Genomic DNA, 23610 nt, shown 5'->3' on the forward strand with positions numbered 1-23610 from the left:
ATTTGACAAAAATTAGCAACTTTCGTATAAGTTCTTGTATGTTTCGAGATAAAAGACTGAATGTTCAAAATTACAGCCAATAATAACATGTTGCTTTCTTCTTATTCCATATAGCGAAGATATAGCTCAGCCAAGTAGAGACCGCCCCTCCGGATTTGCCCAGTGTCTCGTTTGCACTTTCATAATCTGATCGGAAGTAGCCGTGCAGATGTTAAAATTGGACCTCGCGGGTTTGTCAAGGAGGGACCAGTATGAGGTAATATTCTTATATGCACCATTCGGGCTAACTTTGGAAATGGAAAGCCGAGTATTAAACTGGCTCTTCAAGTCTTTCACAACTGGCGCTATTATGCGGATAATTTCTTGCGTTGGCCAATCAGTGCCTGCCATATCCCCTCCTCCATGATTTCGACAGCCAGCTTTTCCAGATTAGTATATTCGGAAAGGAACCGTAGCTGCTTTACCATCTCTTGGCATTCCTTCTCGGGCTTCTTTTCTAAACCACCAGTTATAATAACAACAGTGAGGTCCCGAATCAAGCCCACCGCCAGCCCAGGAATACCCACGGCCTCATTAGTGTCATGAAGGAAGTTGTCAAGCAATTCCAGCCGCACTATAAACTGGTTATTGGAGTAATATATATCGGCAGCCTCCTTTAGTTGTTGTTTAGCGGCTTCATCGTCTGCGGAAGGAGAATCTCCTCGGTCCTGTGCAACCGATTTAGGCGCGATAGCTGTTTTGATATATTCCCAGCACACAGCCGCATCATGTACGATTGGGTTCGTGGGTTGCACGAGCCATTGGCGGAGAGCTGTAATACGTTTTTCACCATCAAGATTCTCGAGCACCATCTTGGTATGGTCGCTAAATGTCGCATTGTCGGGCCTTGGGAAGGTAGCAGGCGACGTTGTGTCAGGGTGGCTGTGTTTATCGGGGGTTGCATTAAGAGTCATTGTAGGAGGTGGTCGCATGGGAAAACTTAAAGCTATTAGCAGACTGAACGAGTGGTTTAAAAAAGAGTAAAGCCAGCATGGCAATAAGGTACTTTCAAGAAATGCTGGTGGCAGTGATTTTAAAGGGTGGAATTTGGAGGCTGGAAAATGAGACATCATATCTTGAAGCGGCTTTCGAATTGCCTGGGAGATGTCTCCCAGCATGGCAATAAGGTAATTTTAAGAAATGATGGTGCAGTGATTTTAAAGGGTGGAATTTGGAGGCTGGAAAATGAGACATCATATCTTGAAGCGGCTTTCAAAATGCCTGGAAGATGTCTCAAAGGCCCGCTTTGCATTGCTATTAGTAGCGGTAGTAGTAAAAAATATACCATCAGCTCTACATTAAGGTACTACTAGTAGTATATATACCATAAGGGCGAAGAAGGATTAGTTTATGAAATTAGCCTGGAGTAGACATGTGTTTTCAGTAGTGGGACTTGCGAACTCCTCGTGTGAGGACGTCGTAGTCCTAGATTTTCTCACTCGGGCCCTACAGTTGGTAAGGCTCTTATCAACTCTAGTAGAGTTGATTTAATTAGCCCCTGTATGACCCACTATGCCGGGGGTAGAGTTGATTTAGAAGACCGGGAGTAGAGTTGTTTTTTTATCGAGAGAAGGTTTTTGATGAAGATCCTTAGCTAGGTAAAAAGAAAGAAAACGAAAGTGCTTTTCAGATGAAATAGTAAAAGCCTCCAGAGGGGAGAGATTACTCTTCTTTATAGGAAAAAAACTTTACACTACCGGCGGGTGGGATTACATAGACATAGAGCAGTCGCAGCTGCATAAGGGCGTTGGGTGTCAAAATTCTATGTGATAAGGTTTTAGGCGGTAAGTTTGGAGGTCTGAAGTGAAAGTTTAGCCCTATTTAGCCCTCATTATCCATGATTGATACCTTCCTAGAGTAGTACTTCTACAGTATTTTGGCTTTTATTAACGGCTAAAGCAAACATTTGCGAGACACTGTAATGCCGATGCTTCCAATTCCGTATTAATGTTGAAAATGAATGCTCGTCAATCGTGATAACCGCTGTTTGGCCTCGTGATCAGAGCGGAACTAAAGTTACTCAGGCTGCCATACAGTGGGTGTATGGCGTCGCCAGGAGCTTGTTGCCCTTGAGCAGCGGAGCTTATGGTGCCGACCTTGGGCCAGACCCTAGAGACACCGCTCTGGCAGCTAAAGCTTTCGGGCCAAATGGACCGCGCCTGGCCCGGCTAAAACATAGCTTGGACTTATACAACGTGCTGGCCGAAGAAACAGAAGCTCATTATTCTTGTCACGGGAGAAAGCGGCGTCGGAAAGGACTACTGCGCCGACGTTTGGGTTCCTATGCTCGCTAGATCTGCCGACCAACGCCGCAAGGTACACAAGGCTAGCATTAGCGATGCCATCAAGCGAGAATATGCAACAGCTACCGGCGCTGACTTGGATCGTCTGCTATGGGATCGGGCTTACAAGGAACAACACCGGCGGTCATTGACGGCATTCTTCAAAGAACAGATGCGACAACATTCTTGGCTTCTAGAAAAACAATTTCTGAATGTGGTGTCCGGAGCCGCAGATGCGGATGTGCTGGTGATCACTGGGATGAGAGATGAGGCGCCTACTGCGACCTTGTCGCATCTAGTTCAGAATAGTAGATTACTCGACATTCGCGTCACAGCTAGCGAAAAGACGCGGCAGACTCGCCGGAAATGCCAAGCCGGCGACGATGATCGACACGAAATTCATGATTGCGAAAATCACAACAGTAGCGACAATGGCAGCGATTGTAAGTCGAATTCGACGACACTGGACTACTGCCCCAGCCTCGTCTTTGACAATGGAGCAACAGGAGATGAGGCGGTAAGGAGGTTTGCCCATACGTACCTGCTTCCCTTTCTCCATAGGGACCTGGAGCGACTGGCTAGTATGGTGCTCCCTGTGCCCGACTTCCCACGCACAGGCATCGAGTTCCGCCATGTGCTCAACATCGCCCAACAGCAAGGCGGGTTGGCTTTGTGCACTTCTTTACTACAAACTCACTTCATAAATGACTGGGATAAAATTGGTATGGTGGCCTGTTGCGAAGCGGGAGGCTTCGTGTTTGCATCGGCATTGGCCCAGAAAGTTGGCGTCCCCTTGGCGCTAATCCGCGAAGCCGGCAAGCTTCCCCCACCCATTGTTTCCATCGACAAGCCTTCATCACACATTTCATCTTCTGAACCTAACAATTTGAAAGGGAAGAAGCTTGAGATGAGCCGGGATTTGATTCTAAGGGGGCCATCGGTGGTGGTGGTGGATGATGTACTTGCCACAGGAAGGACGCTTTGTGCAATACTTCAACTATTAGCTAAAGCAGGCATCAGTAATGAGGATATTAGCATCATTGTTATAGCCGAATTTCCGATTCACCGTGGTCGGGAGCTGTTGTATCGTAATGGCTATGGTGGGATCAGAATTCAAAGCCTTTTGGTGTTTGGCGGGGCCTAGATAGAAAGAGTAATTAGAATTTTGGAGTGCAGCATTTTTTTTTACATGTTTCTATTCCTAATTCTGCATCCGTAGCGTTGCTTTTCAGCTTTGTGATGACGGGTGTGTCTGCCTATTGAAGAAGCTGCTGGATTGGTTGGTCAATTCGCTTCCTATGGTTACGCTTTGAACAGGTTTGGGGACTTGTTACGACCTGGTCCCTTGTAAGAAACCGATCCCTCGTAAAAGGCTAGTTCAGTCACAGTAATTGCTACAACTGTGATTATTGACCTAATCTTTGCCCTGTTGGCACTACGGTACGACGGATCGTAACACTAAGCTATAAAGCAGCGATTTTGCATCTCGTCATCAAGGGCTCTATCTATCTATTACTATATCCTTATTAGTGTGATACATACATACATACAGTATATACACACATCATATTAATTTTATTAGCCCACGTTTCTTTTCGGCTCAAGTCGACGATCTTACAGCACTTTGCATAATTCTGTTTATCTAATGTCCGGGATATATGACTACTTTTGACGCATTAAGGGCGGCCGATGACTATGGTTTACAATTCTGCTATCACGAAGCTAACAAAACACGTATTTCTTTTGCATCCAGCCAGAAACGTGGATCAAGTGGTAGCTTCAGAAGGAGGATCTTCATCATCCACGGCATTTCAAACTTGGCAACAGCTCGACAGAGCAGATAATGCAGAGCGAGAAACAAGCGTCAGCATGATGAAGAGCTTACAGGAGAGGCAATTATAGAGCTGCTTAAAGGTGCTATTTGTGTTCAGCAAGACTATGTTTTCAAGAGTATGCCCTAAGACCGTCAGAAACATCGATTGCACTGGTGCCTAACCTACCTTTAGAGACGTTGTCAAATGAGATAGAATTTGGTGCATGAATTAAAGAAGAAGCTTCTAAAAGAAAATTATTGCAATTATACCACCAGTAATACGCAGCAAATTATTCAAATCTTGTAGAAATCAAATTTGTTTAGCTCATAGCGGAAACAATTTTGATTTTTTTTTTGACTAGTTGATTTTAATTAATATATTTCTTCCGACGGCAGCACTCATGATCTCACCCTAGGAGATCTGCGTCGCCGACGCAAAAGCCGAGAGAGACCACTTTGACATCCGACTTTTGCTTCCTTCAGCCACTCAAGAAACTTACTTAAACCTCTTGGGGCACGTTTTTTAATTTTAACAAAGGGAGAATTTTCGATTCGTAAGCCTAAAGGCAAGGCCGGGTGGAATCCAGGTTTAAGGTCTTCCTGAAGTTTTGCGTATAGCGCTTTGCCTTCTTCGAACGATAATCGTTCTATAAGCCGAGCAGAAGTTGAGACGACTAGGCCTTTAAGACATAGATGCTCAAATCTACTTATGGCTTCAGATTGTACTGTGTCGGATCCTAGGCTCTCGTTATTCGTCTTTCGTAACGAGCATACGAAGGATTCAGACTCGCGCATCTCCGTCGGCATGATCAAATGACTGATTGTTGAAAGAAGACTATTTTCTAAATGCGGCGCTTCCTCATAGCTGTTTCGAATACAGACTGTCGACGCTGACGATGGCAAACTCAGGAGGGTGCTTTCATTTGGATCGGGATAAACAATTTTGTTTTGCTTAGAGAGTACTATTCTCGATGCTGTCTCTAATTTGATTCTCCAAAATCAGTATGAATTGGCGAGCGATTTCGGCCGTTCCAAGAACGGGCGGCAACCGCCATGCTGGATAGAGTCTCCCGTGATGTCTTGGCACATGAAGTTTTCCGTGTGTGAGGATAAATGCATTGCAAAGAAAGCATGCGTCTTTACTCGCACAGATCACTCGAGGCTGGAGAGTGAATTTATTCGTTTCGCAATGTAAGATGAGCTGAATCTCAGCATGAATCTTCGCTTCTAATAAAATTTTGTTCGTCTGGCCGATAAACCCTCTGCTAGCTTCTATCTCATTAGTGCCGAGTATATTGCAAATTCGATCCGCATTCCATTGCAGACCATGTAGTGAGCTAATTCTCGCGATCATCGATGAAAAAGTTGAAGTACATAGCGCTGCAGGCGTCTCTTCAAAGGCACTCAAAGGCGGTTTAATTAGTATGAAACGCAGTCTTTGGATTGAAGGATGCTTTTTCGATAGGTTACAAAGAAATCGCGCGGCTTCAAAGTATCTAGCAACCTTTCTGACGCCGTTCAACAAATACTTCCTCGAGCATGGATCCATCTCTTTGTTCGATATCGTTTCAATCACGTCTTGAAAGCCACTTGTCTTTGATAGATGATGGATGCTTCGCACTAAAGAACCAAGTTTATCAGGCGTCTCCTGCTTCTTCCAGGATTCGGCAAATTTGATGACGTCCCTCGATCTCTCCATAAAAGTGTGAAAAGGCTCAACAGAGCGCAGCGCCATAGCCTTTTGAAGCAGCAGAGTAATTGGCTGCCTAGTTGCTTTCCTGTAGGTATTCGTGAACCGCAGGCGGCAAAGGATTCGCTTGGAGCACATCGAAATAATTGCAGCAAATACCGCACCTTCGACGTCCGAATCGATGGCTGATTTTACGCTCAGTTGATATCAATAATATGCCAACATGCTCACTCACAATCTGGCGCTTGTGAGAACTGCGAGCAAATGCTCTCAAAGCCATCTTTTAACTGCTGCAGAATATGATTGCCGTCATCGAACTTGGCCTTATTTATGGCGATCAAGACATTCAAAGATTCCGTTGTTATAGCTTCCAGAATTGCAATGGCACATATATGATTTGGATTATCATTTATGCGAGAAAGAAATGCCAGGGCGCCGACTAAGTTGCGCTCTTCCTGGAAAGTAAGAGTATACTTCCCAGCGATACCGGCCGGGGGGGGCTTAATGAAGTTATCAGAAGGTGGAGTTGGTACATCATGAAGAAAATAAAGCAAGGCAATATTTTCTGCGCAAGCGACAAAAGGAGGCCTGGTGCACGAAGCAAACGCCATCGCCAGAGTTCGTATGATTTCTGTCGACCCCGCAGGTTAACAGTGAGAGGGGTTCGATGTTGACAGTAAGCTCAGGACGTGGGAGTAAAACAACGGTAGCACGGCAAAAGTTATTCCACATAGTCCGACCCTGCTACCAGTGCCGTTATGCCATCAGCCAATATGCACAATGACGTCGCTACAGAGGTTTTCATGTGTGCGCATACAATGTCAATAGGGCAAAAGATTGAGCTGGGAATTATCATGGCGGTACAAGTACGAGCAAAACTAGGTTCCTCTTCAGTTAAACCATTTACAGTACTGGGTATGTTTGCATGCCTTCATTTCTCGAGTTCAGCTTTTTCATCATTGAGCATCTAAGCGTAGGCCCCACCTAACGTAGTCCAGGCGATCGACCCCGCCCTGCGGATGGTGATGTACGGTATTTCGGTATCCATTATCCAGAATTTCGCTCATCCCTCATTTACATGGTCTGATATCAAGCATAATGGATCTTTTCTGTGATTTTTGTCTCTATTTAGCGGATTTTGAAACGGATGACGAGCTCAATGAACAATTAGAGGACGAGCATAATTTGTGCCTTACCTGCTGGCGTGAATATGATACTCAGGCAGATCTTACCGATCACAAAATTGACGAGCACCATCGGTGTTGGATTTGTCAAGTGTATTATTCTACTCATTCCAATCTGGAACATGTTTGTTTCCCATACCATAGATTTTCGATCAGCCTGACATCTTCTACACTAGCACAACCTGATTTATACTGCAAAGGTTGGCTGCCCTGCATGCCCTTTCTCGTCAACGCCATAGAAGACGCCACAGGATGCCACCTAGTAGAAAACGGTGCTAGCTTCCCAAAAAGGCGAAGATCGAAATGAGCGCAACAAGTGACGAAATAATGCTCTTCTTTACACCTACAACACGTGTTCGGTGCTACATATTAAGTACGTTTCTAGGGCTTCCTGTACAAGTATATAATCCGGAAACAAGCATCTCTCACACGCCTAGCCCCTTTGCCACTTTTAGTCTACACATTACCAAAACAAACTAATGGCTAGAATGGTATATATGTATTCACGACTTCTCTCAGTAGCTGTTCGGCGGTATCTTCATTAGCTGTGTAGGTATAATCTTGTTCGCCCTGAGCGAGTAGTCTAGGCACAATAGCTTTACGGTTGGGCGATTATAGTGCACGAGATAGTGATAATGCGTCGTAAGACGTTCTTTCTCTTCAAGTGTTGTGAGCTCACATAATACGACCGCCTCATAGAGACTTGATAGAGACTGAGAGTCGCAAACCGCATCAAATGGAAATGATTGTATGAAGAAAAGCTAGAGCCACTATTTTCTTCAGCGGTTTCATCAGGCAAGGAGTAATTTTACACAAAGCCAATAAAGCGACATATTATTGCTAGACGTGCCCGGCAATAGCTTCAGTCTGCTCAGACCAAGGCACAAGGACAACGGTTTCCATTCTAGATCTTTCTACAAATAACTGATGAGCCAACTACATCAACATACAACAAAATGTGAAGGCTTTTGCTGTGCTTCAAGGTCCTCCACTACATGAATGAGATTGTGGTAGCCTATTGTACTTCTCGCTTTTCCGTCCGGGAACGTTTGTTCGTCAAAGTAGAGATATCAGAAGTAGCTAAATGTTGTTCATTGGCTTTACTGGATGAACCTTCAAACCATATGCGCAAAGTCGAAGCACCGCCTTTTCCACAATTCTCGCACCTACATTGTAACGAGGATATCGGAACTATCTTGTGAAATCCACAAATGGAACAGTGTCCCAGAAGTGGTCGATGTAGACACGATTTGAGGAGATCACTCGCGAAATTGGGAACCTTATCAATTATTTCATCCAAAGATTGTTGGACATCAGCCTTGAGCGGGGGCCATGCAGTTCTCTCTCTGACAGACTCAATTATGATGCTGCGAAGTGTTCCACTTGCGGTGGGCTGCAAGGCGTAAATTTCCGACACTGATTGGAGGAAGAGGCATGTATTCTGTTCTTGCCTAACGGCCTCTTTGAATTTTTTCCACGATAAAGTGCGAAGCCCGTCGATGAGATATTTATCTGCTAGACTGAACATTCTAGCATGAAGGATCGTTGCAGAAGCTGTTTCGCATTGTCTAGACGAATCCATGGGCAAAATTTCATAATTACCAGTATACAGGTAGTCGACCATTTGTTGGACAGTTGTAAAACCGAAATCCTTGATTTCATATTTTCCAGAGGCCTCCTAAGCAGTTATCAATTGAGACAGGTCGTGATAATGCCGGGTTTTAGGGATGGAATTACCTTGTAGGAACCGTTACATGCTGCTTTAAAGACCGGGGATTGTATACAGACGATAAGCTTATGTACGTTTATTGCCTGGCCGTCGCATGTAAACTGAAGATCACAGAGATCCCCTTGTTCCCGGTCCCTAGCTAAACGTTAAGCTAATGCTATGTATGTTGATCGGTTACAAAGTAACTTACGTCATAATTCGTTTACGAAGCTCGTCTGAAGGCATGTTCCAGATATATGCACTCTTTGCCGATCTTGACGTAGACGGGTAGATGGATGTGGCAGCTTCTTGCAACAACTCTGCGTCAACAACAAGCGAGTTCGGATTGTAATAGAAACAAAGCTGTAGCGCCTGCCACTGACAAAAGGGTGGGCTGTTGTAGGAATGCACATTAATGTACCGCGTTCAAATACTACAGCAACGAAATATTTCAGTAACTAAACTTTTGTTGAACATTAGGAGCCCAGCTATCGAATAATAAGTCAATGTCTACATATGCATAAGAATGCACGCATGAAGAGATGATTCATAACACGATATGGGGCGATCTTGGGTTGAACTTCGTCGCTTCTGAAATTTAAGGAGCCTGCAGTATTCTGCGTTCCACAGTGTTAATATAGATGTATGCCTTTTTGGCGTAGCGATATTACGGAATGAGAGGTAGCCGGAAGCATCGGCATTGTCATGTCACAACGAGTAAGCCGACGTACTACAAGTGTACTTTATCTAACCATCTCCATCAACCCAGTGTGTAACCTAATCTGACGTTCTGGAGAGTCTCCAGATCAAGACAACCGAAACAGCCAAACAAATATTGGCCACGAGTAAGGCTTGTCTCAGTACCTACTGTACGATGTGCTTAAAAAGCCGCACAGAGTTGTAGGAAACTAAAAGAGTGCGGCTGGAGGGCTTGCGAAGCTCGTCTATGGTTTATCTCTTACGTCTGCGAATAATCTTGCGTGCAATTGAGCTAATCTAGAAGGAACTCATTAAGCGGGGAGGCTCATTAAGTAACCCACGCGTGCCATGAAGGCCTCGTTAACCGCAAGACCGTATGGAGCAGGAATTTGCTTTGAGAATTTTTAAAGAGTACAGTTATTTTTCGAACCTTGCTCGGTGGAGCGGTCACATCGAAGCATATGAATAGTGCTGGCCTCGGATTTTAGATCCACATGAATTATAGTGTTGTCCAGACGTGCCTTCGTCCTCTTTATCAACGCAAACGCGAAATCTGATGATTGATCTATCAGCTCATTGAAGTCCCTCGTTACCAACTGTATCTTCAATATGAAGGCGCGGTAATCGATCAATAAAGCAACAGGCACGACATGTAACCATCTAGTTGCTACATATAAGACTTATGGGGATGATTACCTCCTTTGCAAAAATCTTCTTCAACTAAGTTTGAAAGATCCTTAGATTTGTCGATCTTCTCCAACCTACGACACATATGACGAATAAGAGCTTGTTCGTTCACGGAGGTAAGTTGTTTAGAAAACCTCGCGTTATTTGCAGGCTCGAGAAGCTTCACCTGTGTCGTGCCATTTGAAGTATCCGGCTTCGGCCGACTAGCCCCACGTTGTAACTTCTTTTATATGCTTGGGAATTCAACATGAACATTAAGCTGCTTATTCTCTGTTTTTTGTGTTTATATGTTTATTGATGTACTTATTCGCATGGATTTGATGGAGCTACCATACCGTCTGACAAACTGAGGCCGGTGCGATTTACAGGTTCCGCCATGGTTATTCGAAATAGGCGATCATAATACTAATGAAAATTGCACGAAGATTACTGCTTCAATGATGCATTGAGTTCGTCGATGGAATGCGTACCTACGGATCAATTATAGGCAGGTATTACACCCTCGAATGGACACCACGAAGTTTCTGAGACATTTTGTTGGCAAGTATCGGACCACGAACAAGGTTATGAGAGCGAGGAAAGAGGAGGAGTGAGAGAAGCAGCAGTGTCGCAAACGGAGGTTTCGATGATGCAATGACCGACTATTCGTCGCCATTCCCCCAATGGCTACACTTTTGTGTGCTGGGACTTGCGTTTTGGTGGGGCTTGTCGACGAATCCGGTAGCAGGCATGATCTCTGACGAGTTGTAGGTCTTGTTAGCAGCCACCTAGACAAAAGCAATGCTGTACAGGAGCAGAGTGGAGTGTTTGTGGGTCTGCTGCTCTCGGAGAGGGCCTATAGCCATCTCGATGTGGCGATACAGGCCGCAGGTATGCTTCCATCTCAATAGTCACTACGATTGGCTTGTACGCCGTGCTGCTGGGACTGCTCATGATACCAACATTTCAAGCTTACGCTATATATTTGCATGTCATCCGGCAGGGTGTGAAAGGATATCCTTGCCAGGATCCAATATCAGATGCATGAAAGGTTCTCAAGTATAATTGTCTGTCAAAATTGTGATCGCATGGTACAACTTGATGGATTCCTAAACTTCCTAACCAGTGACATTGGTCGAGCCGTTACCGAGTCCCGCTTCGAAAAGCACTTCCGTCTTAATGCATGCCACCTGCAATCTCGGCTCATCCTCAAAAATGGCGGGTAGCCCGTTACGAGTCTTGTTGCACTTTGCACCGCATCGCTCCGGATGTCCGCGATGTTCGGCGACAGCTCGGGGACATACAAAAACCTTTGAACTCCCAAAGGCATATGAGAAATCGAACTTGGTGTTGGCGTTCACAGTATTGAAGTGTCCCGGCAGTGCCTGCAAGATATTGCTGCCACCAAAGATATCGATACTGTATCGAACCCTGACGACAGCCAGATAACGCTCGTTCTGGATCCAATCCTCCAATTTGGAGATACCAAAATATTTTGCCTCGCCGAGGAGAGCCAGATACATTGCGTAGTCATGGGACTGCGTCGCAACATTGAAGAACAGCGGAGGATTGCCACTCCGAAGATAGCGGAGAACGTGTTCGAACAGGGCTGGATCCGCATCCACAAAGTACGAGCCATCTTCGTCAGCGTCGTTCCAGCTACCGGAAAGACGAGCACGAAAATACTCGCTTTCGCCCACGAGCGTATTATAGGTCGTCGTAAATCGCCGCTCGCCGACCAGTAGCGTGACGCGTGTCATGCTAGCTGCGCTGCTGTTATATTCCGAAAGAAAGGCCATGATCTGATCGTCACTGTCGAAACTCCTTGAGTGAAAGATGACGGATGTGGATGTTACAGTACAAGCTGGTCTACAGTTCTACATTTGACTTTTGGTGATTGAGTTACTCTATCATCTCGCTCGCATGAATCATGACAAGAATACCGTTGCATAACGCAGTGATCCATTTCACGCTGTCTTTCGCTAGTATAGGGTATAATTAGACTTTGACTACGTATGTCAATCCTCTTACTAAGATCAATATATATCCATGCAAAGTAGCGACGCTGCTGTCACCGAAGAGCATTCTCTCGAAACTCTAAATAGCGACGAAAGTAGTGCAGCACTTTAACTTTAGATGGACTGGTATGACGAAAAGGGGAGGAAGTCACGAGTTAAGAGCTCTAATAAGCTCGTGAAACGAACGGTCAGTCGCAGGTTGCTTCTCCTCTGGCTCTGTTTAGACATGATCTGCCATGTCGTGGCGTCAGACCGTGTCCTGACATTCTCCCTCATGTCGCTCTGCCAAGCCTCGTCGAGATACGCAGAGAGCGAAATGCGCGGACCTCATTGCAGAACATATATACATTACCCGTCCGTGGTACTGCGACGAGTGACGCGTACTCCACAGCGCAGAGCAGGCCGCGCGCTGGACCTTGTTCCGGTGAAGCAAAAGCTGCGGCTTCATAATATTTGAAAAGGTAGGACTACGACACCATCAGATGATGAGTATATAGATCCCACTACTGTAAGACTAGCCGCTAGTAAGTTAATATATACGTCTACTCTAAGTAAGCAGTTTAATTTGATAAACTAACCCTTTCTAAGCCTCTTGGTAAATATACTATTTAGACTTACCTTAAATTACTGGTAGTACCTCTGATGTAGAACCGAGGGTTTATTACCACGACTATCAGCACCGCAAGCGGACCTTTAAGACATCTCCCAGGCATTTTGAAAGCCACTTTTAGATACGATGACTTATTTTCCAGCCTCTGCATTCCACTTTATAGCACCGCGCCCTTAGTCCTAAGACATAATTCTAGTGCGAAAGTGCCTGGCTTGTGGAGCCTTGGGTTGGACTAATAGCGGGCCGCCACAACTCTCTATGGTCCTGTGTTATCTCTGTGGGGGCCGAGTAGTCTCGGCATCTGGCGGAGTCAGTGGAATGTCGGTATCAAAGAATCTAACTTGAACCAGTAGATCAGCCAATCTTTCCAAACCCTAATGCGATCTGCTGTCGACGGCACGTATACTTCTTTTTTTTTTTTCTCTCAATTCCGTTTTAGGCTACAATAAGCTGGTCTGCGCCGTCATTCAAGATCTTAACCGCAATTGTGAGAGAGAGGGTTGAAGATGTCGGGTACTATAAGGTGGCCGCCAGCGTTCCTAAGACTAGTGGAGCTTCTAGAAAGGCCATCTTGTTGTCCAGACAAGACTACATCAAGAATTTCGTGAAAATGATGAATAAAAGGCGTGGTCGAGAGCTACCAAACTTCTTTAGTCCGAGGACTTGTCACGGTTTCTTTAGAACCTAATTATTGCCATGGGAGCCTTTTGTTCAAAGGCACCTTTGAAAAAGTCTGGAGGGCCGCCAAAAAATTTCTATAGCCTAAAGTGGCACGTCGGTTCCGCATTTAGTGACAAAAACGCCAAAATTCCTTCGGCCCATTTTGTATCGGCGTGGGCCTGGGATCTCTCGGCAGGTTCTGAAGGCAAAAAATATCCCCCCTGGTATGATTTGCAGCTCTGACTAAAGCACGGCTACGCTTCCTCCCCTGTCTATTAACTAATAAAAGCCACATCATAGTATATTTAAATTACTCTCCGCATCCCTAATAATTGTCGAGTATCCGTTTTTGCGTTACGGAGTGAGAGGCAACCGGAAGCATCATCATTGTAGTATCACACAAATTTTCATAGATAATGAGGGTTAAATAGGGGCTAAAGCTTTTTACCGAACCTCCACACCTACCGCCTTAAACCTAATCACACAAAGTTCCGCCACCTAACTCTTTTATGCAGCTGGGGCTTTTCTATGTCTACCCTCATGTCGGAACCAGAGGTCCGCCATGTATAATCCCACCCACCGGTAATTTATAGTTGTTCCTATAAAGAAGAGTATTCCTCTTTTCGGGGTGTTTTTAGTATTTTCAAAGCATTTTTGTTTCCTTATTATCTAGCTAAGGATTTTCTTCAAGATTTAGTAGCATCTATTTTACTCACTGTGCTTATGTAACCGGAAGAGCGAAAAACAACATATCTTTAACATCCTATTTGCCTTATTTCCTCTTATATAACCTGGCATAGGCATCGTCGAATTACACCGGAAGCCTCCTTATTGAAATGGGGGAGAACCACTCTCCTGAGGATGAATAGCTCTTGACCTAACGCGCGGAAAGAACTTGCCAAGAAGCAAGTTGAAGCACGAGCACTATTACAACTTGAGGCAGAGACCAATTCTATAGCCAGTTCGACAGCCTACCCAACACCTACAACTACCCCCACTACCCTGTCAGATACAGCATCGATAAGAGAGACAGGTTTTGCGTCGGTAACAGCAATGGAGCACCATCCTGAAGCAGGCAAATCATTTATGATAAGAACTAGGCAAATATCTGTGAGGGTTCTATCACAGCGATCTTTCTTGTAGGTAACCCATTGCAATCTCTCGATTGCTTTCGCTGCCTGGGCTCTGCGTTCGCCAAGGAATGATAGGCTTCGGGGCCACGTTGTTTGCGGGCCTAAGGGGTCGCAGCCTCCAGAGACACTAACACTAGTGCCCGCAGCGCGATTGGGCCTCGTCTGCCACTGAGCTTTGAAGGCGATGTGTTGAACAGCGGCGATGATCTCCGCCAACGACATTTCCTAGATCTCCAGTGCGTCGAGTGTTTTGTTGCTGTCTTGCATGGCCAGACGGCCGCTGCCACTTTTTCATCGTCGATCGTTTTTAAAGCCGCGACCAGGCGAGAGAGCCGTTTTTGGAGAAGGTTCATAGGGGCCATATCTCTATACTTGTAGGCGCGCATTCAAATATTTGAGGCATAATCTACTATTGGGACTACCTTGCCGGAAAACAACCGTCGGGCAGTTGCGGTGGGCAGGCTTTTGAATCTCGTCAACTCTAATGCTGCTTGGAGGCCTTTCGACGCCGCTCTAGCGATGTGTTGCTCAAATTTGAGTTACATATCCATAATTAAAACTAGAATTTCCAACGTTGCCCGCTTCTTTGCTTCTAATCTAAGGCCTGACCAATGATGGATTCGAAGTCTGCCACGGTTGAGTTGGGCCGTTGAGCTCGCCACCCAAGCTGTGAAGAAGTCCACAAACGCAATTACGCCCCTGTTTGCCTCGATGTGTCATAGCAGAATCAACTTGTAGCAAGCGCAAAGCATTGCAAACACGATATTTTGATTATAACAGTAATTGGAAAGCTTTGCTGCCTAATTTTCTTGCCTAAATAACCACTTATCAAACTGCACTGTATTCAGATACTTTGGTACCGAATCCCTTGTCGTTTGCCACTTCCTGGAGCATACTTCAAAGCTGCTATGATCTGCTGGCTTTACTGCGAGAGACTTCACCCTCAGTGTCTCTGGACTATCCTCACCCTCACAGATAACCCTGGCCTTATAGGCTCTCTCTGCAAACATACTGGCCCGCGCTTGATCCCCATGCGCGATGCTAATTTGGAAAGCGTCGTAGTAGAGCCTAGCAATCATCGGACTAGCAGCGCCATCAAACTCCTGCTCCAGAACTTGAAGCATCAAAAAGCAATCACTCAGGCTCTCACGTGGGCTGTTCATCATGCGAAAGGGGTCACCAATGGCTTTATCGAGACTCTGGATCTGAACACGCCTGTTGTCGCTGGCTTTGAGTAAGTCGGTTGGGAGAGAGCAACCATTGCAATCACATCTGAAACCGAAGGCGTCTTTCAAAAATACCTCTCGTTCCCTTGAGGCCCCTCCATGATCATAGGTAATTGTAATCTCTGCTCCTCTCTCAATTGATCGAATGGCGTAGATGGTTTCGTGCTTCTCGGCACTATTCCAGTTGTTGTGAGCGTTCGGGATACAGCTGTGGTTGATGAAACAAGCTGTGGGGTATACACCGCCAATGGGCGACCCGGATCCACACGGCAGAGCATTCGTCCTGAAGATGCCGCCGAACGGATACTTCCCTTGGAAGTTGTTGTGAAGAGAAAGGAACTGCCGTTGTGATGTTTTTGACATTGCCTTTAATTTCTTCGCGAGAAACAACTCCAGCTTATCAGAAGGCATAGGTCCAGCTGTGAGAAGTGGCTTTTCGCAAATAATTCGAGTGCCTTTAGATATGTTGAACCGGGCAACTAACCCTCTACCTCTGCCGGGGATATCCTGAATCTCAAATAGTGCAATTCCCTGCTCCTTGACAGGATCGATTTCGCTAAGAGGTGGGGTAATGCTAGCTTGAGTTTCGAGTACATCGGGCTACGAATAAAGTGTTAAAATACTTTCCGTCGACCAAGAACGTGGTATAAACACAACGTACCTGCTCATAAGACCGGATCGACTCGTTGACTTTCTCCCAGTCATGAACACCGTATTGGTTGGCATTTTCGTTCCAATATTGAACACGCGAGCCAAAATGGGCCTTTGCAACACGTGTGACTGTGTTGATATAACGTTCTACTCCTGAGCTACTCGCGATGGCCCCGGAGACTTTCGAACTGAACCGCAAAAACTTGTGACCCTCAAAAGGAAGCTTAGGATGCTCGCCCGCGTTGAAGTTGATGTAATTCGGCATTATTTGGACCTGGACGTCATCTTTGTATTGCTCTTTAATGAGGTCGATAAAGCGTCCCCAGTTTTGTTTGTCAACACCTCCTTTAGACAAAGGAGGGTCCATATCGAATCCAGCGTCAATTCCCATGACTGCAGGCAGTTCTAAGTAAAGTCACTCAGATAGTACAGTACTAGAGGATAGGATTTGAGAGGAATTAGCTCTCTATTGCAATACTATAGCAGGAGAAAAGTTGGGAAAGGCAGAGAGTTAACTAATGATGCTGTGTAACCAGATAAGCAAAGGACACAAAGACACCGATGATATATGGGCAGCGCACGTGCCAATACTATAGCAAAGAGAGCGGGGTGGGTTACATCTGTGATTAAACAAAGCCTTCTGCTATCACAGTATTCCACGCGGCAAATACGGCCCAATACCACATAACTCCAACCAATATATATAAACTTTTTACAGCTGAAATGATTATCCCAGTGGGTAAAAAGAGTGCAGAAAGGTATTTAATGAAGTATTTATTTACTGTCCAGTTCGGCGTGTACTTAGCTTATAAGGAAAACTCCGTCGCTCGACGTCCTTCAGGTAAGAGAAGCACAAAGCGTTACAGTTTCCATTTTAGGTTAGCCAAGTGTTACATCTGCCTTATTGGACTTAGCGCCTTTTACATACCCGAGTTGCTTGTTGCAGCTAATATTTATATAGGTTGCTTAGGGTTGTTTTCTCAGAAGTAAGCGATATGAACTATATTGCTCTTTTACTTCATGTTATTCTTGAAAAAGCAATCTCATAAAGTAAAATTGCTATTGTTGTTATCCTTACTAATATGTACGCGTATATAATCGTGCAATATTACACTGGTCCCAAGTTGCACACCTATTACAGAGAAGCAATCATCGTGAGTTGGCATGGAGCAAATCTGGTTGGAACTGTCGTATCGCAGATATAACTTGTAGCCAAATAGACATTGATGCTACTAGTACGCCACACGATTGATTCTCCACGTCTGTCTGTCAGCTATAATTTCTCTTACCACCAATATTTCTCCTCCTCAAATTTGTCCCATTTGCTTTGCAGAGTACTGACATCAATCCCACTCTTACTTCTCTGTCCAGATTTGCGCTGACCTTGAAAGTATATACGCTGATAATCGAAGTATCCCTTGATACGCCCTCCACCAAGAAATCTGATCCAGCCTTCATTTCCATCGCCGGCGAAGCCTGAATTTTCACCAGTCTCATAGCCGCGCCACCGAAACGGCACTCTTTTATTGGAAGAGCGCCTGGGCCTCTCTTCAAAGTAAATCAGACCTTCAATCAACCCCAAATCGAATTGGCCCCATAATTTAGAACCGGAAATCGTCAGATCCAGCTCAAAGTCGGAGCCGCAATATGGCCATTCGTCAGTTACATATGGCGATGAAATATCGTATCGGCCGTTAAGAAGGCCGAGTGGTGCTAGGGCTGCTTTCTCATTCTCATCGATTTCGTCTTCCCCATCATATTCGGAGTAGGGTGGGGGGGAATCTTCACTAAGATTGCTGTGGTTATCATCGTTTTGCATGACAGGAGCAGGAATGCGACCGCGCGCCATGGCTGCATTGCTTCGTCGAGCAGTTTGTTTCGGCCGACAAACAGGCGACGAATCCAATGTTATTTTCGGGTCGCCACGAGCTAGTTTTTGGGAAATGCCAGCGCGACGCGGACGGGATGTCTTCGCTTTCGCTAAATCAGAGGACAAAGCAGTTCTATCTTCTGTTCTCCAGCGTAGTATTCTTGGTTGTTCGAGCCTTTTTGGCTCCCGATTGATTGGTAGAATTGCTCGCCATTCCATCGGTCTCAACCATCACACTAATAGGAATATCGGCTTTTCTTTAAACTCCGACTCTGGTGGTGGAGATAGTTCTTGCTGTTTTCTTCGGCCTAGATCCGTCCTTCGCTTCGGCCTTCTTAGCTTCCTTGTCTTGCTTCATCCACTCTTTTTTTTAGCTTGCTTTCCAATTCGGTAATGGACGATGGCACTAGGAGCTGCTCTGAATTAACAGCATCGAGCAGTCGCATTCGTGCTACGGACTTGATTTTCGATTTTTGGAGGCCATAATGAATGAGCTGCGCTTCAAACCAGTGTGCAGGATGGTCTTTGTAACTGCCAGATGTGAAATGTTTCCTAAGTTCTTCAATTGTTGCACGGCGGTGGCGCTTCTGACCTGAAGTTTGGACAAAGAGCTCACCGTTGAAGAAGAGAAAGGTACCGGCCCAGGCAGCCACTGCAGACGACTGAGGCATTTCTGCGGTTAGTGAAAGTCATAGATGGTGATATAGATGGTGATATCACGCTTCTAGCTGTTGTGTACGAGTAACGCATGGGTGCCTTAACGCCATCGATACGCCCCTTTTTTAACCGCGTGTTCGGCGCGGTATCGGGTTTAGGATAATCCGGAGCAGAGTGCTGATGCTGGCGATGGGCGTTGCATAGACAAATAGCTAATCAATTGCTAAATTCAACATCCTTTGGAGTGTGAGCATAGCACTCCGAGAAACACCTCCGGCCCAAATACACCAAGTACTTGTGTGCCCTAGCAACGACAGAGAAGTAGATCAGCTGCGCCATCGGCCTCAGCACCATGGGTATCGTGCATTTGCTCGGGGAGCACTTGCTACGGAGAAGATGATGACTTGCTCCATTCAGAAGGCATACTCCCACTCATCGATGCGCTGCTCAGGCCAACTTGTTTCTCGCGCAAATGGGATTGCCCCGGGATCTGGCCTCTGGGCTGTTTTACCCGTGAGTTGGTCGAGTAGCATTTGCTACTCCTTGCGTAGCTTGTGTAGATCTTTTGCCGGTCGAGCTTGGGGTCGCTAACCCGCGGCGGCGACTGCTTACTTCCTCAGAGGGAGAAGCAAGATCAGGTAATCTTTGTACGGGCAAAAGTAAATTAAAATCTACCTCCGGAGGTAAAGTTGGTTTACTTTTTTAAAGGTAGAGGTGAAATATTCTACTTCTGGAGGTAGACGTAAAGTTAGCTTAATTAGCTTCCTTTAACAGAGGTAGTTGCCTATCTTTTTACTATATTATATTTTGTATTCTACTTAAAATCAACGAAGCGCTATACGGAAAAGTGTAGTGCATAATAACTATATTCTAGTAGATAAGTGCTGTATTTTAGTGGATGAGTACTGTGTTTTAGTGGATGAGTACTGTGTTTTAGTGGATAAGCACTTGAAGTTGTAGTACCTGCTCTACAAACCCCGTTATTTTTGGATACCAAATAAGCCTGCTTGAATACCAGATAAACCGTCCTTATTATTATTAAAAGGAAAAATGGTTATGAATATGTTGCTTCTCATGTTTTCGAAGAAGAATCAAATAGGAAACTGCATACCTGCCCTGGTAATTAAACTATCTTACAGATACATGGCTCCATATCCTTTACTTGAATGAGAGACGAACACCTATCTACCCAATCGCGACTATTGCTCTTAAATACAAACCAGATAAACCCTGCGCATCTTTCGTTTGATCCACCAGCTTTTTGCGCAGCTTGTATAAATCTTCCGCTAGTCACAGCTTCGGCCGCTTACCCTGCACCTCAATCCACCCAGAGTATGCACTCCCTTGTGTTCTACCCACCTAACTTAGTGGTACCCCTTTTTATGATTCTCCTTTTCATTATGATTAACTGCTATATTTTTACTTACATATTTTCTTGGCCATGTTGCTCACCTGATAACCTCTCTTATCGTTGGTGCCATCCCTTGGGAATGCGCTCGGCCGTAGACACTAGAGCATTTTGGTAACCATATTTGCAGCCAGTAATGATGGCTCTTTCCTTGATCCCACACTAAATGTGCTTGAATTAATCTTCGCATCCAGCGTTTCTATCGATGCTGCCACTGTTAGCATCAGCATTAGCATCACATCACAAAGCGAGTCCCCAAGACACTCTCAAGACAGCAGTACGCTGTAGCATCATGGTCTAGCACGCTCTGGTCTTCGTTATACTGCCGAATCTCATTGAACTCAAGCTATACTAGGTTAGGTATTGGGCCTAGCGTATATCGCTGCCGCCACGCGTGCATTGTCGTAATGTGTGTTGAATGTCTTGGCCGCTTAGGCCATGTCCCACGCAAAGGCTGCATTTGCCTTCCCACCATTCGATCTAGTTTTTCAACTGCCGACGGCTGGAATGAAGAAGCATTGCTCATCATTATGCGCATACTTCATGGTCGAACAACAATGGTACCACACGCAGTCAATCTTGAACTGCTAGCTAAAGTAGCTGTCATTATTGATTACTATAAATGTCACGAGGCCACTCATTTCTTCACAAAAGCGTGGATTGATAAATTAGATGAACATCTTCCTATATCCTTCGGAAGAAGTCTATTGCTTAGGTTCTTGGTATCCTGGGTGTTTTCAGAAGCCGAAACTTTCCGAAATTTATCGCAAATCATCATCAGAGAGAGCAGAGGTCCGGTCAACACTCAAGGCTTACCAATTCCAAAGTCTATTATCGGTGAGACATAAGACCATACAATAGGTTTACCGCCAGTAAGCAGCTAACCATACCACCAGACGCTCTTGATAAGAAAAGGCAAGATATTGTATCTGGGGTTATTTCGGGTCTTACTAACTTAAAAGCGCAGTTTTGTAAAACTGCAGATGAATGTTCGTTTGAGTGCTCTACAATGACGTTGGGCGCTCTTCTGAAGGGTATGAATACAATGGGCCTTGATCCTCCGCCAACATCACCATTTCAGGGCTATAGTTTCATGGCCTTGGAAGAGACTGTCAAAAAGATCCGGCAGCCATATTACAACAGCATCAATTATAGAATCTCTCAGCCCACTAGGCAGCCAACATCTGGTGGGTATGGGTATCAATACTCGAAACCTGAGCCTCGCAGTTGCAGTCTTATAGCAAAGATTCATTTAATAATCGATGGACAGCTGACAAGGCAAACGGGTTGGAGTTAAAAGATTTTACCAATGAAAGCTGAGCAGGCAGACAAGCGCGCCACGGGGTAGACGCCGGTAAGCAAGTAACAACAGCCCCTTTAAGGGCAAAAAAAAAAAAAAAAAAAAAAAAAGAAGTCGTCAGGGTATTGATTACATATCAACTTGGATCTAACTTATAGTGAACAGCTAGATGAAATGTAATATGGATCCGTTTGTTCATTTCCCCGATTCCCCTTTTGTTATTTGCCGCGTTTGCAAGTTTGCATGTGAGGCCAATGAAGTAACAGCCCATTTACGGCAACAGCATATCCCGGCCACAGCAGCAGAGGCTAGACGAATAAGCGATGTTGTGAAAGCAATCCCGGGCATCATCAACACACAGGGAGAGTTACGCTAGTGGTTCAGTGCCTCACCAACAACGCCACCAATCCCCATCATTCCGCCACCAGAACCGGATGGGTTAGGATGCGATGAATGCCCGTATGTGGCCTGAGCTAAAAAGACCATAGGAGCACATTATCGAAACAAGCATAAGTGGGTTAACGATCGGGGACCGGGCCAATGGGCCAAGAAGTTAGGAGCCGAGGAGGACCGGGCCTTGCCGTGGACGTGGAGAACAGGCGTTCAATGCCAGAGATGTTTCCCGTCGCGTGTGGCAAGTAGTTGATTCGAGGTTGGCTGGGGATTGTCGCCGTACGTCAAGTTGGATCAGGATACCCACGGGATCGAAAAGGAAGCTGAGTTTTTGAACCGAATCCACCGCGAAGATGAAGAGGCGTTTGTGAAAGTCCAGGGCAGCCATCAAAACAGTGGACGACAAATGGGAAGCCGATCGATGGTTAAATCGCGTTGGGTGGGCGACCCATTTGAAGGACGTTGACACAGACGATTTGCAAAAGGCAGTGCGTCCGATTGAGGAGCATGAGGTCGAGTTATAGAATACGTGAGCCGTTTTTGATCAGGTATTAGACACCGCGTATGTCGTGGCCGTCAATCGCAGTCCAGGCACGGTCGAGTTGTACGAAGTTGAGCGGAAGGAAGTATACATCATGCGCGAAACGCCGTTTAATGAGAGGATGGAGCCCAAGTCGTGGGAAAATTACAAAGATAAGTGGCGCATATTGATGTGTATTTGGCAGCAGATGGAGTTGTTAGATGAAGACGAGCGGCCGCCATATCGATTAACAACCAAGCAAGCAAAGCGGTAGGATAGGTTCCGCATAGCCGTAAAGGCCGTGGTGTCGGGATCCGACAAGATTGGTAGGTACACCGACGATAGATTGCGACGGGCATGTTTAGATATGGTGGTCAGCATGCTGGATCGCCCGTTGCAGAACGGAAACCGTTATGAAAATATCATCATCAGCGCATTGGCAGTGATGGGAATGGGCAATCATGGCCGTTGGATGAGCGTGTTAAATTATACGCCAAAATGTTCAGCAGTCATCAAGGTTGCAAAATATTTGGCGTTGTATCAATCCGTATTGGAGAGGGGAGAAAAAATCGCCCGGTTACACCACACGATGAGCAGGGTAAAGACAGAGGAGAAGGCAACGGGATTATTCCGCATTGTACGGCAAAGGTGCGGCGATTCATGACGCGGGTTTCGGACGAAGCAGACGCGGACCCGACGCCGATGAATTGGATCATCAACACGCGGACATACGGATTAAAGATCCAATACACAACACCCGGAGGAGAGAGCATCGATTGGCGAGGAGACAAGATCATACACAGCAACTGCAGAGGGTAGTTTCGGAACTCGGCGACCAATGGCATTGAAGAGGTAGATTGGATTAGAATAAAAGCTGTTAGTCGGGGAAGCATCGTCCTCTGTGGATTGTATATCATTAGCAAAGATTGGTGGGGAGTCCATTTTCTAATTATGCATGAGCAAAGTGAGACAATGATGCTCAAGCTACGATAATTATTGAGACTTGGAAGCAGAAGTCAGCTGGATTAGTGCATCCGGTCCACAATGCCGGCGGGAAGCAGTATATCAGCTGTTGTTCCCGCG

The 23610-nt window shown here is 45.6% G+C and overlaps 6 protein-coding genes across 6 annotated transcripts; 1 reads left to right on the forward strand and 5 right to left on the reverse strand.

Annotated features, from left to right (window-relative positions):
* Positions 1-347: 347 nt before the first annotated feature.
* Positions 348-953, reverse strand: TGAM01_v210923 (hypothetical protein; the record flags this gene model as incomplete). The annotated part of the gene is made up of 1 exon (XM_018809770.2): positions 348-953. The coding sequence occupies one exon, from the start codon at positions 951-953 to the stop codon at positions 348-350; it is 606 nt and encodes a 201-aa protein (XP_018657033.1).
* A 1369-nt stretch (positions 954-2322) lies between these two features.
* Positions 2323-3465, forward strand: TGAM01_v210924 (hypothetical protein; the record flags this gene model as incomplete). The annotated part of the gene is made up of 1 exon (XM_018809769.1): positions 2323-3465. The coding sequence occupies one exon, from the start codon at positions 2323-2325 to the stop codon at positions 3463-3465; it is 1143 nt and encodes a 380-aa protein (XP_018657032.1).
* Positions 3466-5086: 1621 nt separating this feature from the next.
* TGAM01_v210925 (hypothetical protein) lies at positions 5087-6435 on the reverse strand (the record flags this gene model as incomplete). Its single annotated transcript, XM_024550918.1, has 2 exons — positions 5087-6009; positions 6060-6435. 2 exons carry the CDS (start codon positions 6433-6435, stop codon positions 5087-5089), a joined length of 1299 nt encoding a protein of 432 aa, XP_024404336.1.
* A 4764-nt stretch (positions 6436-11199) lies between these two features.
* Positions 11200-11880, reverse strand: TGAM01_v210926 (hypothetical protein; the record flags this gene model as incomplete). The annotated part of the gene is made up of 1 exon (XM_018809768.1): positions 11200-11880. One exon carries the CDS (start codon positions 11878-11880, stop codon positions 11200-11202), a length of 681 nt encoding a protein of 226 aa, XP_018657031.1.
* A 3422-nt stretch (positions 11881-15302) lies between these two features.
* TGAM01_v210927 (hypothetical protein) lies at positions 15303-16770 on the reverse strand (the record flags this gene model as incomplete). Its single annotated transcript, XM_024550919.1, has 2 exons — positions 15303-16328; positions 16390-16770. The coding sequence occupies 2 exons, from the start codon at positions 16768-16770 to the stop codon at positions 15303-15305; spliced, it is 1407 nt and encodes a 468-aa protein (XP_024404337.1).
* An 894-nt stretch (positions 16771-17664) lies between these two features.
* On the reverse strand, positions 17665-18228 carry TGAM01_v210928 (hypothetical protein; the record flags this gene model as incomplete). Its single annotated transcript, XM_018809766.2, has 1 exon — positions 17665-18228. The coding sequence occupies one exon, from the start codon at positions 18226-18228 to the stop codon at positions 17665-17667; it is 564 nt and encodes a 187-aa protein (XP_018657029.2).
* Positions 18229-23610: the final 5382 nt, after the last annotated feature.

This window comes from Trichoderma gamsii (genome assembly GCF_001481775.2).
Source record: "Trichoderma gamsii strain T6085 chromosome Unknown Scaffold_78.2, whole genome shotgun sequence".
Lineage (NCBI taxonomy): Eukaryota > Fungi > Ascomycota > Sordariomycetes > Hypocreales > Hypocreaceae > Trichoderma > Trichoderma gamsii.